Source organism: Gadus morhua, chromosome 7, assembly GCF_902167405.1.
Source record: "Gadus morhua chromosome 7, gadMor3.0, whole genome shotgun sequence".
Classification (NCBI taxonomy): Eukaryota; Metazoa; Chordata; class Actinopteri; order Gadiformes; family Gadidae; genus Gadus; species Gadus morhua.
This window is the reverse complement of record NC_044054.1, coordinates 27,642,077-27,659,170: the sequence shown is the minus strand read 5'-3', so window position 1 is coordinate 27,659,170 and position 17,094 is coordinate 27,642,077. Positions and strand designations below refer to the sequence as shown.

General features: G+C 41.7%; 1 protein-coding gene across 1 annotated transcript; it reads right to left on the bottom strand.

Annotated features, from left to right (window-relative positions):
• Positions 1 to 4,430: 4,430 nt before the first annotated feature.
• Positions 4,431 to 12,401, bottom strand: timd4 (T cell immunoglobulin and mucin domain containing 4). The gene is made up of 8 exons (XM_030359946.1): positions 12,231 to 12,401; positions 9,222 to 9,400; positions 7,244 to 7,406; positions 6,767 to 6,847; positions 6,459 to 6,538; positions 5,879 to 5,990; positions 5,185 to 5,218; positions 4,431 to 4,915 (listed from the first exon to the last, which is right to left on the bottom strand). The coding sequence occupies exons 1-8, from the start codon at positions 12,304 to 12,306 to the stop codon at positions 4,831 to 4,833; spliced, it is 810 nt and encodes a 269-aa protein (XP_030215806.1). The 5' UTR covers positions 12,307 to 12,401; the 3' UTR covers positions 4,431 to 4,830.
• Between the last annotated feature and the right edge of the window lie 4,693 nt (positions 12,402 to 17,094).

Here is a 17,094-nt window from a genome sequence, read left to right as displayed (position 1 = left end):
TCCTCTCTCCCTCCTCCACCTACTCCACCTCCTGTATCCTCTCTCCCTCCTCCTCCACCTACTTCATCCTCTCTCCCCCCTACTCCACCTCCTGTATCCTTTCTCCCATCTCTTGTCACCCCCTGGGGTTTGTCTCATGAACCTAGGGCATTGGTTCTCAAAGTGCGGCCCGCGGGCCAATGGTGGCCCGCAGAAACATTCCTGGCGGCCCGCAATGACATATAGATTATTTTTTCCTTTTTTAATAACAAAATTAATTTAAACATAAATTAAATAAATATAAAGAGAAAAGTCGACTCTCTAGCTTTCAATTAAATCCTGTTATTTGTTAGTTTTAATCCGACTGTACATTACTTTGAAAGGATGAACCTCAGTTTTTATGATTTAGACCTCACTTGACCTCACTCCCAGAGGTCCACGGTGCAATGTTTTTTTTCACCACTGGGATGCTGACATTTGCCGACCCTCAGTCAAATTTTGGGTTCCTAAATTGGCCCTCAGCTGTCAAAACTTTGAGAACCCCTGGTCTTGGGGATACTAAATCATCAAAATCTAATAAACATTTGTTTTGTACTCCAGGGTGACAACGAAGTGCAAAACAATGAGCCACGTCCTATTTATTTTATCAGTTTCAGTGTGGAGAAACTGTGTTCCCAAGAGGCTGAGCTTACAGGAAGGGTTGCAGCAATCTTGCACAGTCTAAAGAGCGCAAAGGAAACTTCCCTGTTCTACTGTTCTATCCTCATTCATTGACAGCTGCTATAAGAACAGCAAGTCACGTAAGAAAAGAAGCAGCAGCACAGTGTTTGGGTTAGCCGCTCTAAGTTACCCGTGTAGAACGTTGCGTCAAATTAGTTCCGTAAAATTAGTAAAATCATAGTTATTTTATTTGGTCATCACAGGGGGGCCACAGGGGGGGCCAGGGACATGTCTAAAGGGGCACTGGCCCCTGTAGGACCCCGTGTAGAATCGCCATTGATGGCCCGTGTTGTAGCAATGTTCACTACCATGATAAAAGCACCCTGCAAATTCGTAGGCTGTGTTTGTACTCGGGGCATATCCGTCTAGGAAGAATGGTCCTTATTGAACCTCACCATGATTGAGAACATGGTGAATCTCCACAATCCAAACCAAAACTCCAGGCAGGTTGTCAGCCCGACATCTAGCCCAGAGTGCCATCCATTTAAATAAATAAATTAGAATCAGTTAAGTTACTATCTATTGCTTAATAAGGTAACAAAATGGTGATTTAGCTTATGGCGCACTTATGAAAGCCCTTGTGCAATAATATTAATTTTACTAGCCCTAACCCTAACCCTTAACTGGGTGCTGGTGGTTCCCCACATGTGTAAAATAATATAATAATTGCAAAGCAAACAATTTCTGTTCCCTCTTTCTTCATTTGTCACGTGAAGTCGTTCCCCATTTTGTTATACTATTCCATCATTGCCAGTAAGTTTTTTTTTATTATTATATCAATATTAATTTAAACAAAAATATAATTATATATAAAGAGAAAAGTCGACTCTCTCCAGCTTTCTATTAAATCCTGTTATTTGTTAGTTTTAATCTGACTGCACATTACTTTGAAAGGATGAACCTCAGTTTTGTGATTTAGACCTCACTTGGCCTCACTCCCAGAGGTCTACGGTGCAATGTTTTTTTTCACCACTGGGATGCTGACGGCGTTTCCAGCCTACATTTCTTTCCTTTGGCGGCCCTCAGTCAAATTTTGGGTTCCTAAATTGGCCCTCAGCTGTCAAAACTTTGAGAACCCCTGCCCTAGGGTCTTCGGTGGGGGTTTCAGTCCGTCTGTGCACGGCACCTTCTCAGGAAGCAGGTGCGCCTGCAGCCAGAGGGGGTGCCAATATGCCAATTCCCCATACAATGTTATGATAGGCCTACATCATAGAAAACCGCTTCGCGGCGCAGATGTTTTTTTGTTTTTTTTCTAACTGCTCGTTGCGCACCCAACGTGGCAAGAAAGAATGGCGCCCCGGGCGGTTCGGCTGTGCCCAGAGCCGCCCCTGGTCACTATGCAGGAGTGGAGAAGGCTATGTACCAATGCGTGGCTGGGTATAGATAACAATTTTACACTCATATTTTTTTTATCTTAACTGTTCTCTCATGTGAAAACAGGGACTGCTGCACAGCCTTAAAGGTCCTGAATGCTAGGCCTGATGTGGTTCTCTTGTGGGATTTTTTGGAAGGATGTGCTATAGTGGCCAAGGTGACTGGGAACTTCTCGTATAAAGAAGTACATTTTTGACACGTCAAATCTGTGTGAATCATTGGCAGGCTGTATTTTATCATTTAATATGTCTGTGCTAGTACTGTGCAAAAGTCCTGACAGTGCAATAAATAGGAGACTATTAATGACTCACCTGTTATATATTGTCTGGTCATGCTCTCTCTGCATCACGCTTTCCTGGACCAATGTCCGTTTTTGCCTTTTCAATTTGCCATAGACAGGACAACAAGGCCATTTAGTGGATCTCTGAGATGTTTTGGATTAAAAGTTCCGTTTGAACTGCATGCTACAAATCAAGACTTAAATTGCCAGACACATCCTAAGGTGTCTTCCAGAGAAATATCTATATTTAGGCTACATAAACAAGGGCACTGATTTATTATTCGCAGGTGCATGAATATCATAGCACCTCCGGCCACTCTGCCCATGCCATCACCAGCGCAGCGCTATCCACCTTATTTTATGAAAATGCTCATTTTGGACAATAGAGGGAGCCATATTCAAAGGAAAATATAAAATTTTAAGATGCCTGATTATCAAAACACAAATCAACCCTATATGTTGGTCTGCCATAAAATCGTCATAAAAGTGTGTGGCTAAAGTCGTGTTCGAGATGCATCGTTGAATTTTCTTTTGTCGCGACATTGGAAGAGTAGCAAGTTAGCTAACAACTACGAGTCTTCAAAGTTAAATTAATAATTGGTCTGCAGGTTTAGAGTTGTATAGTTGCTTTTAGTCGTTTTGTGAGTGGAATAAGTTTAATGCCAACTGCTTAAAATCAACCATTCACATGGATATGGTTGAAGTGGTTCTCCGGCCAAAATAAATGACATGCGGTTACGTAACCGCAGAATTCGTTTTAAATTTCACAGTTCGTAATCGGACACAATCATTTAGGCTACAATATTTCCTAGATACTAGATAGAACTAGAAGCAAAAAACCCAGAGCAGTCATGCAATGAAAAGTAGACTATGTATCCTTGTCTTAGCCATCAACTGATTTATTGTTTGTAACATTTATTTTCATCATGTGTGCTTTGAATACTATGGGGTCAGAACAGTCTCATCAATAATGAATGCTCAGAGAAGGATTCACAAATGTATTTTGTGGTTCCTTATAAATTACTCTCTTCTCACAAATACATTTAAATGCACACACAAATGGATATCGATCGGTATGTTTAAAGGTAAAATAAATCCATAAACAAAAATATGTTTCACAAACACATTTCTGATCCACACACAAATGTGTCTTGTTTTAAATAAATGTAATATAAATCCATAAATATATGAATAAAAAAAATATTTGCAATTTTCATAAAAAATGTATTTTGATGTTGTTACATTGATATAAAACTGTTAAACTTCAATTAACAAGACGTTTTTCATTTGTGAACTTGTTTGCATTTGTGTGTGAACTGGTACTTATATGTGGATTTTGAGACTCCTGACGCGGCTGGATTCACAAATGCATTTCTTTCAACAAGGAATTCTCTGTAGCCAATCAGCTGCCTTCTCTCGTTTTCAGCCAATCACATGACTGCAGGGAGCCTCCCGGTTCCCTCGGTCAAATGTCTATGGGAAATAACATGGGGTTTTTGAAAGATCGTACATAACAATCTCTAGGTGGTGAAGAAGTAAACGCTGCGTCACGTTTTGAACTACACACTTTTTCAATCTAGTTTCAACTGGGTTTTGGGATTGTCGGTGCCGTTAAAGTAGTAAACGATTATTAATGCTACTTTAACGGCACAGACAATCTAGACACCCAGTCACTGGAGTAATGTGATTGGCTGAAAACGAGGGAGGCATCTGATTGGCTACAGAGAGTTCCTTGTTGAAAAAAATGCATATGTGAATCCAGCCGTGATCCAGCCACGTCCGGAGTCTTAAAAATACAGGCCAGTTCACACACAAATGCAAAAGGGTTCACAAATGAAAAGCGTCATTTTTGATAAAATTACAAAAATATATATATATATATACATTTATGGATTTACATACCATTTATCTAAAACAAGACACATTTGTGTGCGGATCAGAAATGTGTTTGTGAAACGTATTTTTGTTTATGGATTTATTTTACATTTATACATACCGATATCCATTTGTGTGTGCATTGAAATGTATTTGTGAGAAGAGAGTAATTTATATGTAAATCACAAAATACATTTGCGAATCCTTTTCTGTGCTTTCATTATTAATGAGACTGTTCTGACCCCATAGAATACAAGCAGACTTTTTCCATTAGGAAACACTACAGGCAGATGCGTGACAAAGTTGGTATTTTGTGAATGGCGGCTCAACCCGCGAGTGTGTTAACCATGTGTTCACAGACTAGTGGGCACCAGGCGTCACAGTGTCTTGAACTTTGGCAACCGGCAACGGCACAAACTCAACTTCGCTTGACTATGTCATCACTGTCTCCTTCATTAACGCAGATATAAAAAAAGACAACATAAAATAGTGTTTTGAGCTATGCCTAAGATCTATACACACAGGATATGATCAGGTCAAACAGTCGATCAGAGCAGTACAAAATGTCGGGGATAAGCAATCTCAGAGCGTTGTCTCAGACCTCAGTCCAAGGTGTAGATGTTTTCTTGAATGGGCCTCCTCAGGCGTATCTCGTAGATGATGTGAGGGGGTTCCCTGGTTGAGAAACTGGAAGAGAAGAAGATGTTATACCAACCAGAGGAGCTCTACTACGGCCTCCGTGAACCATTACTCCATATCATTTACTACCAGCTACCACAGCTAATTATATTGTATAAATATATTATTTTGTATATTTTTTTGTAAATTTCACGATATTCTTAAAATTCTAAATTTGCCATCTGGGAATCAAGTTCACTGTATATTGATGTTTATCTCCACATTATCTTATCTGTGCAATTCAAAACTTTTGCAGATCACTGAGGGTATTTTCTCACCAGCCCTTCATTGAAGCTCTTCTATGGATTCCACCTGAGGAAAAAAAGATGCATACAAATATATCATGCAATTAAGGAGAATTTTGTTACAGACGATTTAAAGCTATTTCAACTATTATATTAGTTTTGGCATGTAAGTGTTAGAATAGAATATATGTTCCTTTTAACTTCACTTTCTAGTGAATGGCAGATACATGCTTTGTGCCATAGTCTTCCATTTGCTGCTGGAGAGCCGTTTAAAACCAGTTACAGAAGTGTCCTGTTGCTCTGTTGTAACCAACAGCGAGACAGATACTACGCAGATATGTTTACAATGAAGTGAATTAAGGTGTTAGGCGTAAAAAAATTATTGCGTTATTCGAAGAAGGTTTCCATTTAATTTGATATAATTTACAAGCTGTATTCATGTCTCATCTCTCATGCCATGTGTTTTCGGCGTTCTCTTAGTAATTTTTTCATTTAACAGGACATGTTTTTCCATGTGTTCAGCTTAACATTAAAGCTGGGGTTCATGTTTTTTTATTCGTCAGACTTCGACAGACGTCCAGCGGAATTTCTGTTTATTCCGATGTGATAATTTTGTGTAGTTGCTTGGGAATGCATTTTGCCTTCTTTTGGCCACTTGTTGAACTTAACATGTTCAGTGTGCACGTTGCAGTGTGTCTGTTGAGTAAAGTCACATGTAGGGACCTACATTTAAAGGCAAGGACAATCAGTGTTCCGGACACCAGGAGCAGCAGACAGAGGGAGAGGGAGAGCACGGGAACGTTGATCTGGAGAGACAGAGTGGGCACAGAGTCCTCCATCTAGCGGAGACAACATGGAGGAAACGGGAAGGGATTGAAACGAGGTACTACAAGCCGAACGACGTCGAGTGATGGAAATACATTTGCAGTTTGACGTTTGCATACCTTCTTTGTCGGTTAACGTTGCATGATTAGCAAGCACAAACACACAACACAACACACACGCACACACACACACACACACACACACACACACACACACACACACACACACACACACACACACACACACACACACACACACACACACACACACACACACACACACACACACACACACACACTTGACTCATCATAGCATCAGCTCTGTGAATATATAACACAGATGACAGAACAACGAGAGAACACACATTATTATTAAAGGATGCCCATCCCTTGTAGGAATGGAATGGACTTCTGTAGGTGTCTAACCTTTTATAGATCTGATATTATTATTATTATGATATTATACAATCTATTGTTACTCACAGTGATGGCTCCGGAATGCAGGGGGGTGGAGTTTCTTCTGAAGAGCTCGAGATGGGAGGACAAGATGTTCCTCCACGTTGCTGGAGCAATGGGACACAGAGGAACACCGCACACACGCACACACACACACACACACACACACACACAAACACACACACACACACACACACACACACACACACACACACACACACACACACACACACACACACACACACACACACACACACACACACACTTTTTTTTTAAATAAAATGTGTTACAAACATATTTAACCTTTGGCTCAACCCAACACATCATGGACTCACTGGTGGAAGCCCATGGGGCCGTCGTGACGCGTTCAGTCATGGCGGTGGTACTCGGTGTGGTGCTGGTGATTGACCCTGGTACTGAAGGGATGACAGACGTCATTTCATAAGTAAATAACGACCTGGTGTTCCTAGACAGCAATCCAAACATAAGGCTATTCCTTGATATGGAAATCAGCTGTCTTTAGTTGTAGTCTATTGTATAGTTACTTTGAATATTAGGTTGATTACATAGAAAACATATAAAGAAGTTGCACAGCAAATGGGGCGTTATGCACAAGGGATTATTGTTTTCCATTGCAACATACATATGAATCAAGTGCAAAATGTCATGGACTAAAATGTAACCTTTGAGGAATTATGCTAGTTGAAGACAATCTTCGAATATGTATATCTTTCTAGGGCATATACACAACAGAAATACACATCAGGAAACACATATTGATTCATCAGAGCTGCTGAGGTGCCTGCATGTACCTTTGACCACACGCAGGTTCATGACCACCTTTTTGTCGTTGAAGATCCCATTGATGTTGACCCTGCAGCAGTACGGGCCGCTGTCCGACCTCCTCACGTTCAGGATAGACAGGTCCATCTGTCCGTCCAGCACGTCTCCCGTTAACCTGTACCTGTCCGTCACCTGGGGGAAGCAGAGTCATGGTTGTACACGAGGCTGTGGGAAGTAGGGGTGCAGAGGGGTGCTGCAGCACCCTCTGGTGAACGGTAGAGCACCTGCACGATCACAACTATAATATATATTTAAAAAAAATTATGCATACCAAAATTTTGTTGGTCATGTTCTACATATTCTTATAATATTTTCATTTCAGTCAGAAGTGGCGGTTCCACATGTTCAGTCCGGCGGGAACGGTCTCACGTGAACACACCATAGGCCTTTGGAATACACACTTGAGCACACCCAGTGGCGTCAATAGGCTGTTTTATTCAGGGCTAAAGCCCCGGATCTTTTTTAATTAGCACCGAATCTAATTTTTGGGAAAAAAAATAAATAAAATAAGAAATCAATTCTTTTTTTTTTAGGCATCCCGAGAGCAGGTTTGGTTAAGCTTGGAACATCTGCAGTGTTTGGAGGGAACACATCTGTTCGGTGTGTTAAGCTGTGTTGGAAGCTTTTGGAACCACTCGGATGGTCCGATTCAACTTGCAAAGTCTGAGAGGGTTGGCGGGTGAGGATTGGCTACTCTGACAACCAGCGAATCAGCGCGCTGGATGGACTAGCGCCAAAAGTCTAGCACCATCCCATGTCAAGGAGACTTATTGCATCTCACACAAGCGCAGTACATTCTGTGTAGTTGGCAGTAGTATTCGCGGTATGTTTCAATGCAACTTTTCTGCCGAAGGGTCTGACGAGCGGCAAAGGAGACAGTGGTTGGATAAAGGCAGTTAATGTTGCTTTGAGTCGGGCAGTGTGCGTGGGCCCCTTAATGGGCCCACGCACCCAACTAAACAGTAGCGTGTAAAGTGTTGATTATGGTCCCACGGTCATGAAACACAAGGGGGTTTCGGACCCGTAACATCCTTGCGGACCCTCCTTACATCCACTGCAAGTGCCTGATGTGTGCCTCCCAAAAATTGTTACGTTCCGACCGTCGAGGTGACGCAGCAGCAAGGGCTGTGATTGGTCCTCTCACCAAAACCCGACGCAGAATCAAGACAGGTTCACGACTGCGTCGAAGCGTCTGCATGGTGCTTGCGTTGCGTGAACGTGGGACCATAATCAGCCTTTCAGTCTCCTTAAAGGTTGGGTATGGAATTCTCTTTTTTGGCCATTTTTGCAAAATTACTCGAAATCCTTATCATAACCCACTTACAGCCACTGAGTTAGAAGTACTGACATGAAAATTAAACAAGTCAATCATCTGTGGAACGGGCAGGGCTCGAAAAACTCCAGCCAATGATTTCCAGACCCACCGAGTGGCATTGGACAGTAAGTACATCAATCAAACGGTCGTACTACGCGACCCCTCCCCCCGTGCGACCCCTTCTTGCACGTACTCAAAGCTTGTGACCCAGAGCAAGCTTCTGTTTGTTGTTATCCTGCGGTAGCTACTGGAGCTAGCTAACTAGCTAATGGCTCGCTCTCGTGCATCTGTTCGCTCGTGCATGATTGCGCGTCCATGTACTTGGAATGGGTGGAGTCAGATTCAGCGTTGAAGGAGAGGGGGTAGGACCATTTGAGCTGTGGATTTTCAAAATCTGCTGGCGTTTCGCAAATCCCATACCCAACCTTTAACATCGGGAGGGGCTAGTCTCACACTGCGCTGATTCGCTGGTTGTGTGCTAGCAGCATCCAACTAATAAGAGCATCCAATGACTCCAATCCTCAAACGCCAACGCTCTCAGACTTTGCATGTTGAATCGGCATGTTAAACCTTTCAGATGTCCAACGGTTTGGCTAGTGTGTTCCACGCTTTATGGGTTAGCCAAGTTTCACCTTAGAGATAATGCCGGTCTCGTCGGTCTGGACCAGGATGTCGCTGCACCAGAAGGTTCCGCAGCTCCGCCCCCAGCACACGCGGCTCAGGCCGAAGCGCTTCACGGAGTACTGACAGGACAGCGAGGCCACACCCCCCTCTGACACTTTGAAGGAAGACACCAGTGGCGACCAGGGAGCTACAGGACGATTGATAAAGATTACCTTCATCAGCTAATGATCACTTATGATTGACGATTAGTAATCAAGCAGGCGCTTAACCCAAAGTGACTCAAAGTGAATTGTACATAATTCAGGAGCATATAGTCGTTAGGCATATTGTGCAAGGGTAATAATTACATTCATCATCATCATCCTTTGATCAGCTATGTAAATTAAGTCAGGTAATCACAGTTAGGGCCCTATCTTGCATCCGGCGCAAGTGACTTAGTCACTGGCGCATGTGTCGTTGCTAGTTTACAACTGGCGCAGAGCGTTCTTTTCCCACCACCGCCACTCGCCGGTAAATTAGGGATTGATCATGCGCCCCAAGGGGCGGTTCGGCGGAAGGAGGAGGCGTGTTCTGGCGCAAACGGTATTTTGCCGTTTCTGAATACCATTGCGCTACTGACCAGGAAATACCTGGTTTAAAGTCAGTGGCGCGTTGTTCAGATGCTATTTTAAGGGCGCATGCATACATGCGCATGCGATGCATACGGATTGCTTGTGCACCTCGCGCATACACTTTGCTTCTCCCATCTACCTAGCCGCACATTCTTTGTAAATTATTTGGGAAAGAACAGCTGATGCAGCGGTAATAAGTTGTACTTTTAAATCAATGCGTCTGCAAACACCGTACAGCAAACACATATTTTCTTGACAGAGACATCGTGTAGGCCTACATGCCCATAACTTTTAGGATTGATGAGTATTTGAACATTGTTTTACCGCGAGTGAGTGTTAAAAAGAATGAATGAATGCGGGCGCGCGTGTGTGCTCTGTTTAAACACACGCGAACTAAACACGTAACGCATAATACAATCAATGGCAATGTCTATTACCGCGGGGACACATGCATATTAGGATAGCATACAATACTGATAAGAAACAATGTTTATAATGTATTGCGTATATCATTAAATAGAACCACAGTTACCGCATATCATATGTTATGTCATATACGTTTTCTTTGCCGAAATTTATTTGAGGACTCAGTATTTCTGAAGTTGTGGAAGAAAACCCTTTATTCCATGTGTGAATTAGGCCATATTATTTGGCTATAAACTGAGCCTTTTGCAGTTTGAAATTCCTGTGCATCTGTCTCATCGGAGACTTCAGACGCGCTGTCAAAATACCAACTCGTCCCATTCAAATGCGCTCATGGCTCTTAAAGGGGATGGGAGCTGGCACTCTCATTGGTTTGTTGGACGTTACGCCCAAACCACACCTACGGGTAACTAGGCTGCTTCAGACCAACCCTTTTGACACTTGCGCCGCGACGCAAGTGTCATTTATCCGCCTGTAAAATAGCGATAGCGCCGTAGAACCGCCCACAAAGCTACTTGCGCTTTGCGCTTCCCACTTGCGTTTCAGACCGTTAAAATAGGGCCCTAAGTCTCAAAACAGTCACTCACCTCTGTAGACTCAAATGATACACAAATGTTAGTTTACTACTAGTGTCCCTACTAAGTCAGTAGGACAGGCCTTAGCAACTACCTCAACAGCTTTGAAGATCCAGCCTAGTTGAATGCTTTCTGGAGATCGTGGGATTTCCCAATCTTAATAAATAGCAACCCCTCCAAAAATATATTAAGCTAGTAATGCCGTGTTATGGGTAGAATCAATGGTGTAGTAGGCCTACTAATCATATAGGTACACTCTGGAGATTGGGGTTTGAACCCATGAACATTGAGCTGGGAGTAAACACACTGAGCACTACTACACTAAACCTACGCTGCCCGTCAGCATTATAATTAGAATGTTAATTAGGATTTATGATAATAATCATAGTTTCACTTTTATTAATTAAATTACCTACATGCGGAACGTCAGCAAATACTCAAAAGCTCATTGGGAGTCCATTAATTATGTAAAAATCTATTTGCTGTTTCCTCGACCCAGAAACATAGTAGGCCCATAATAATACATATAAGGCTAGGTTATTTAAGAAATGAAGGGTTTGCATCCTAAAAACCTAACAGTCTGTCTACTGTTTTTGTCATTTGTCTATGCTTTGCAGCGCCTTAAGAGGCTACTTCCTGATAGTTAGCTACTGTTAGCAAGGCCATCCAGCATTTGCATACGTCTTTGTGATGAACAAGCACCTGCAACCCAAACAGCTTTGAATCCCGGTACTGTGTGGGAATTTTGATTTGTGAGGTGCGCAAAATGCATCTTTGTGGTCACATGTGGCTTCCAAAATACATTGACCAGAGGAAAACACGATTTTAGCAGCAGCAGGTCTATTTAAGTCATTATATCTGCAACCCATGGCCTCTGTTTTTTGCACTACTGCTACTACTAATAGGCCTACTTCTATGACTGCTATTATAGATAGTAATAAAATGATAAGATGTTAACCTTTAGTGTTTGTGAGGCGGTTATGACAAACTCACCTACTGGGTAAGCTAAATGTGCTTAAAAATATTTGCATGATTCTATTAATTGTTAATAGGCCTCAAGGTATTTAGTATACTTCTAACTGCAAGAGTATGACCAAATCAGAGCCCTCTTACGAAAACAATGGAACATATCACAGACTAAAATGATAATGTATGGGGAGGGATAAACCGGTATCTAACTACGTAAATCATGAAATTATATTATTTGTTCAACCAGCTCAAGGGATGGACTGACTGGTCTAACTTAAAACCCTAAAGCATCCATCATATATTCCTAAACAACAAATCCAACAAAATAGATGGAAGAACTACCCTTCCCATCTAAAATCAGCTGCATAACCTAAGAAGAGTGCCCATACAGGCAAGCCTGCTTGCCCTACGTCACAATACAGTTAGGTAAATGTCTTGCCTGAGAGGAGGGTGAAGGTCGTCCAATGCAGGAGAGAACCAGCACACGTGGAGATGGCCATCCTGCCTACCTCCATCTGACTCAGTGTAGGTGTGTGTGCGTGGATGTGTCGTTGTGTGTAGGATTCGTCTTGGCGTGTAACACTGCCTTTCTGTGTGTGTGTGTGTGTGTGTGTGTTTTGTGTGTGTTGTTTGGTGGTCCCTGTGGGAGGAGCTATAGTGAACCGTATTGAAGAATGTCAATTGATACCATGACGTTTTTGTGTATTGAAAGAGTGTGTGTGTGTGTGTGTGCTCTTTCTACATATCTGATAGATAACATTATGGAAATAGATGGAGAGGCAGACTGAAACAATTTGAGAAAAGGATTGTAAATAGTAAAATAAAAGGTCTGTCCAAAATGGGGCCATATTTTATCTGGGCGCCATTCTATTTATATATATTTTTAGAACAGATGCAGCACAGATGAAAACATAAGCTGATCATGAACAAATCATATGAAATATTTCAGAATGCGAGTAAGAAAGATGCTTCTCTGAGACAGAAATGAGGGTAGAAGTCAGATGAGTGATGAAAAGGGGGGAAAAAAACAGTGAGGGGGTCATTTGGATTCATGTGGAGAATGTTGTGTTCCAGAGGGGTGGTCAGCGACGTCACCGTCGACCAGCATCGCTGTTGATAAAGAACCAACAGTGAGTTGGAGAAGGAAAAAAAACGAGAGAAAAGAGGAGAGCTGTGTGTGTGTGTGTATGTGTGTGTGTGTGTGTGTGTGTGTGTGTGTGTGTGTGTGTGTGTGTGTGTGTGTGTGTGTGTGTGTGTGTGTGTGTGTGTGTGAATGATTTCTGAGCCATGGACACAGACGAATTGTTCTCATGGTTTTCAGCTGTGTCTGTTAGAAAACTGGAGGGTCTGTCTGAACCATGTACTGTAAGCTACTTAGACCCCTTTTGTCCCAAATACTACGAACGGTTGAAGATGTGAAATAGGGCTTTAAGACGTACTTTTGACGTTTATATTAATGAAATGATAAGACAGTTACGACCAAATCTGTCACTGGCTACAGACAGTACACATAATATGCTTTACAATATTTGGATGATTGTTCTAACACATAGGCCTCTCAATGTAAGTTAAAGATTAACAAGACCAGAGGATACACACAAAAAGTGTGACATCACTGATTAAAATTACCATGATCAACAAAACTGACATTGTTCTATGGGGAAAACCAAATACAAAAAACAAATGATATGCATAAATTATAAAGGCAGAAACATAAGACCTACTCTCTTTTCAACACAAAACTGAAGATGAATAATAAAGTATGCAACCTTTTCCTTTAGAACAACTACACAAAGAAACAGAATTATAGAGGCCTTAGAGTCTAAGGCCTCAACGTCAAACATATTTCCATATGTCTAAGGCTTAGACATATGGAAATATGTTTGACGTTTGTTATTTATATAGGCCTACTACAATACCACAATACAATTTTTGTTAAGGAGTAGCTGCTTATTAATGTACTTTTGTATGAGACTACTTTTGTTAAATATTAAGATGCTGCTATTTAAATACTATATAAGATCTAGATAAAATATAAGGAAACTCATTCAAATGTCAATCTGATGCCTCTATAATCAAAGTATTGAGAGTTTTTTTCTCTTCCAGACAGTATGTTAAAGCTAAAGTGCTGGAAGGTGTCCTTGTCAAGGCAAGGCAAGGCAAGGCAACTTTATTTATATAGCACCATTCATACACAAGGCAGACTCAAAGTGCTTCACATATAAACATTGTCATACAATAAAATAAAATAATAGATAAGTAAAAGAAAACATATGCAAAGAAATGAGTAAAATAGAAAGTGCAATGTATTTAAGATCAGATCAACAGTCTCTCTGGTAACCGCGTCGGGACTCCAACCCGACCTAAAGGAACTTGGTACTTTCTCTGGGACTCCAACCCGGATTCTAGTAAACCTTATCCTTTCTCTCTGGTATCAGATCATGTATCTTTCTGGTAAAAGTAGAAAATTAACTAAACAAGGACTCTAACCCTTATACAAGTGCTCAGTGCTTTGTTTCATGAAATTTCTCAAGGCAGACTACTGGCATCAATGTAGAGCTGGGCGATTAATCGATTTTAATGGTAATTCGATTTGATGGTAAAATCGAAAAAAAATAAGTAATTTTTTTTTTGTAAAATGTCAATGTAATGGTTATAAATATGTGTTGCAGTAAAATGTTTAGATATAGTTGATGCAGTAAATAAGTAAAAAATGCTTAAAAATGCAAAACAAACTTTTCACTATTATTATCTGTTACCCATTGCTCCTCTCTTTTCAGGTATAATCGGATGCTGGTGAAATATGCTTTTGTTTATTCCCATGTTTATCGAAAAAATGCATCATTGTTTATTTGCTACAACATTATTCTGAAGAGCAAAATTAGGAAAGTTGTTGCAGTGTTTCTCATTTTGTTTATGTATTTATGTTTCAATGCTAGGGAAAATGCCGAGAGGGTTATAGCCGTGCATGGAATGTTTGAAAAAGTAGTTAGGTTGAACACGGAGGAGTCGCTCTGCCGTAGCGTGCTTGCTAGCAGCATCACACGAGCAGGCGTGTGGTAAGAAAGTGTCTGCCATTTCATGACAATGCGTGCTGGCGCTGTGTTAATTTAATGCGTAAAATATATGCCAATGTGTTATTGAATATGCTGGCACTGTATTCCGTTTAAGTGTCGTTAGAGTATTGTCAGTGTGTTTTAGCTGAAACAATGTTTTATCGAAAGATGTGTCATGGTGAAAAGCTTAAAATGTAGTATTTAGTACTCAAACAATGCACACTTTAATATGCTGTTTATTTACATGTTAAGTTGAAAGTTGTTTAAAGGAAAATTGCTAATGTGTATTGAGTTTTGCATATTGTGAAAATACCATTTTTATGAATAGTGTACAGGTATTTCTAATATTTGAAATTGCATGAAAAATTCACTGTTTATTGAACTTTGTGAACATCATTACAACTTTGGACTTCAACTGACAATACTGCATCCTCGTTGTTCTTTCTATACCCCCCTTACAGGGGCGTAACCAGTGGCGATTCTACGTCCAGTTACGCCCCGGGCAAGACTTCCTCCAAGGGGGGGGGGGGGGGGGGTTGTATCATGACCCTACGGACTTCAGTGTGGATTTCATTCCATCTGCCTTCTCAATGAGCAGGTGTGCGCCTGCAGCCAGAAGGGGCGCCAAAATACAAATTCCCCACACAATGTTATGTACTTCATTGAAAACCGCTGCGTAGCGCTTTTTTTTTTTTTTTACTGCTCGTGGCGCCCCCCACAAATATGGCGCCCCGGGCGGCTGCCTGGTTCGCCCGTGCCTAAAACCGCCACTGGGCATAACATTTGGAGGCCCCGCTGGGATGTTGCGATGCTACTGGTCACTCCCTGTCCCGTGCGAGCGACCTTTCCCCGTTTAAAGCCTCACCTCCAAACTGTCTTTGTCCCCTCATTCGACAACCAGCAAGGAAATGCTCGCTGCTGCCACACCTATAACAGTGCATGCCACCTGCTGGCGGTTGCTGTCGAGGCGTGCACAGGGGCTGATGCATGTACTCTCTGATTTGAGACACCTCAGCTTTAAGTTCTTTGAGCATAGCCATTTCAGACCTTATTTCCTCAAGCTGAGACAGAACATTAGGGGAGGTTTTAGAGTTTTGTGTAACAGGTATTTTTTTCCTTTTAGATTCCTTGTCCTTTTGTTTCTGTCTCTTTGTTTGTCTGATCCAGGGCCCAGTTCAGTCAGTGCATGCAGAGGTCCAGCAATGTGGGAGAAGTTCTTTATGTAGAAGCTCAGTAATGTAAATGTAAATGGATGAGCTACTGCCGCCCCCCCCCCAGTAATCCCATGACTAATCTCAGCTCTCCCACAGTACCTGTCCTCTTTGGTTCCTGTTGGTTTTCAGTTGAGGTAATGGGTAGGTAGGGAATTTATTTTATTTTTTTATTTTATTTTTTCCAGCGGCAGCGAATGATAGGTAGGTTGTTTTCATTTAAAAACGAGAAAAGTCGCTCATCCTTGTACAGAATGAAGAGGTGCTGTACAAAAACGTAATCATAGTTTGCATCATATTTTTTTTTTTTTTTTTTTTTTATAAAGCTCATAAAATAATTTGGGTCGCACATATATTGACAGGGTCGGTCGGAAACCGGAACCAAACAAAATTTATTTTTAGGCCTAATGCTCTCACGGCGAGGGTCCATTTGACTGCCCCCAGCCGACACTATGCGGCCCAAGCGGATCTTATGCTTGAAAACTTCACACTTGCTGGGATTCAGCTTTATTCCGTGCTGCCGAAGTCGCTGTAACACTGTCCTCACATCCTCTACGAGGTGATCCTCGAAAGATCTACTAAAGACCAGTGTCAGAACGGTGGTGGAAGGTCCTGGAACGTCTGAGCTGTCCAGTACTTTCTGCGCTCCTCTTATCAACGCACTATGCTTATTTTTTATTTTTTATTTATTATACAGGAAAGTATTAGAAGTAACAAAGTTACAATATAAAACGGGCCTGTTTCAGTAAAATAGCTGATTTCCAGCAGGTTCCTGTTCTGCAGCACATATACACATAACGGGGACATAGCACGTCAAACATCAGTAGGACAATCAAATGGACAGCAGACTGAGCATAGACAGTGATCTATATAAGTCAGTGTTTGCAAGTGTATGTGGTGAGGAGTAACAGTTTATATGCTTTTTTTTTTTTTTTTTTACTTCTCCAGCTCCTGGTTGAGCAGGTCACAGTTTGGACGCCCAGTCAGTGCTGGGGTCCTGCAGGTTCTGGGGGGAGGACCCTTCTGGCCACAGGCT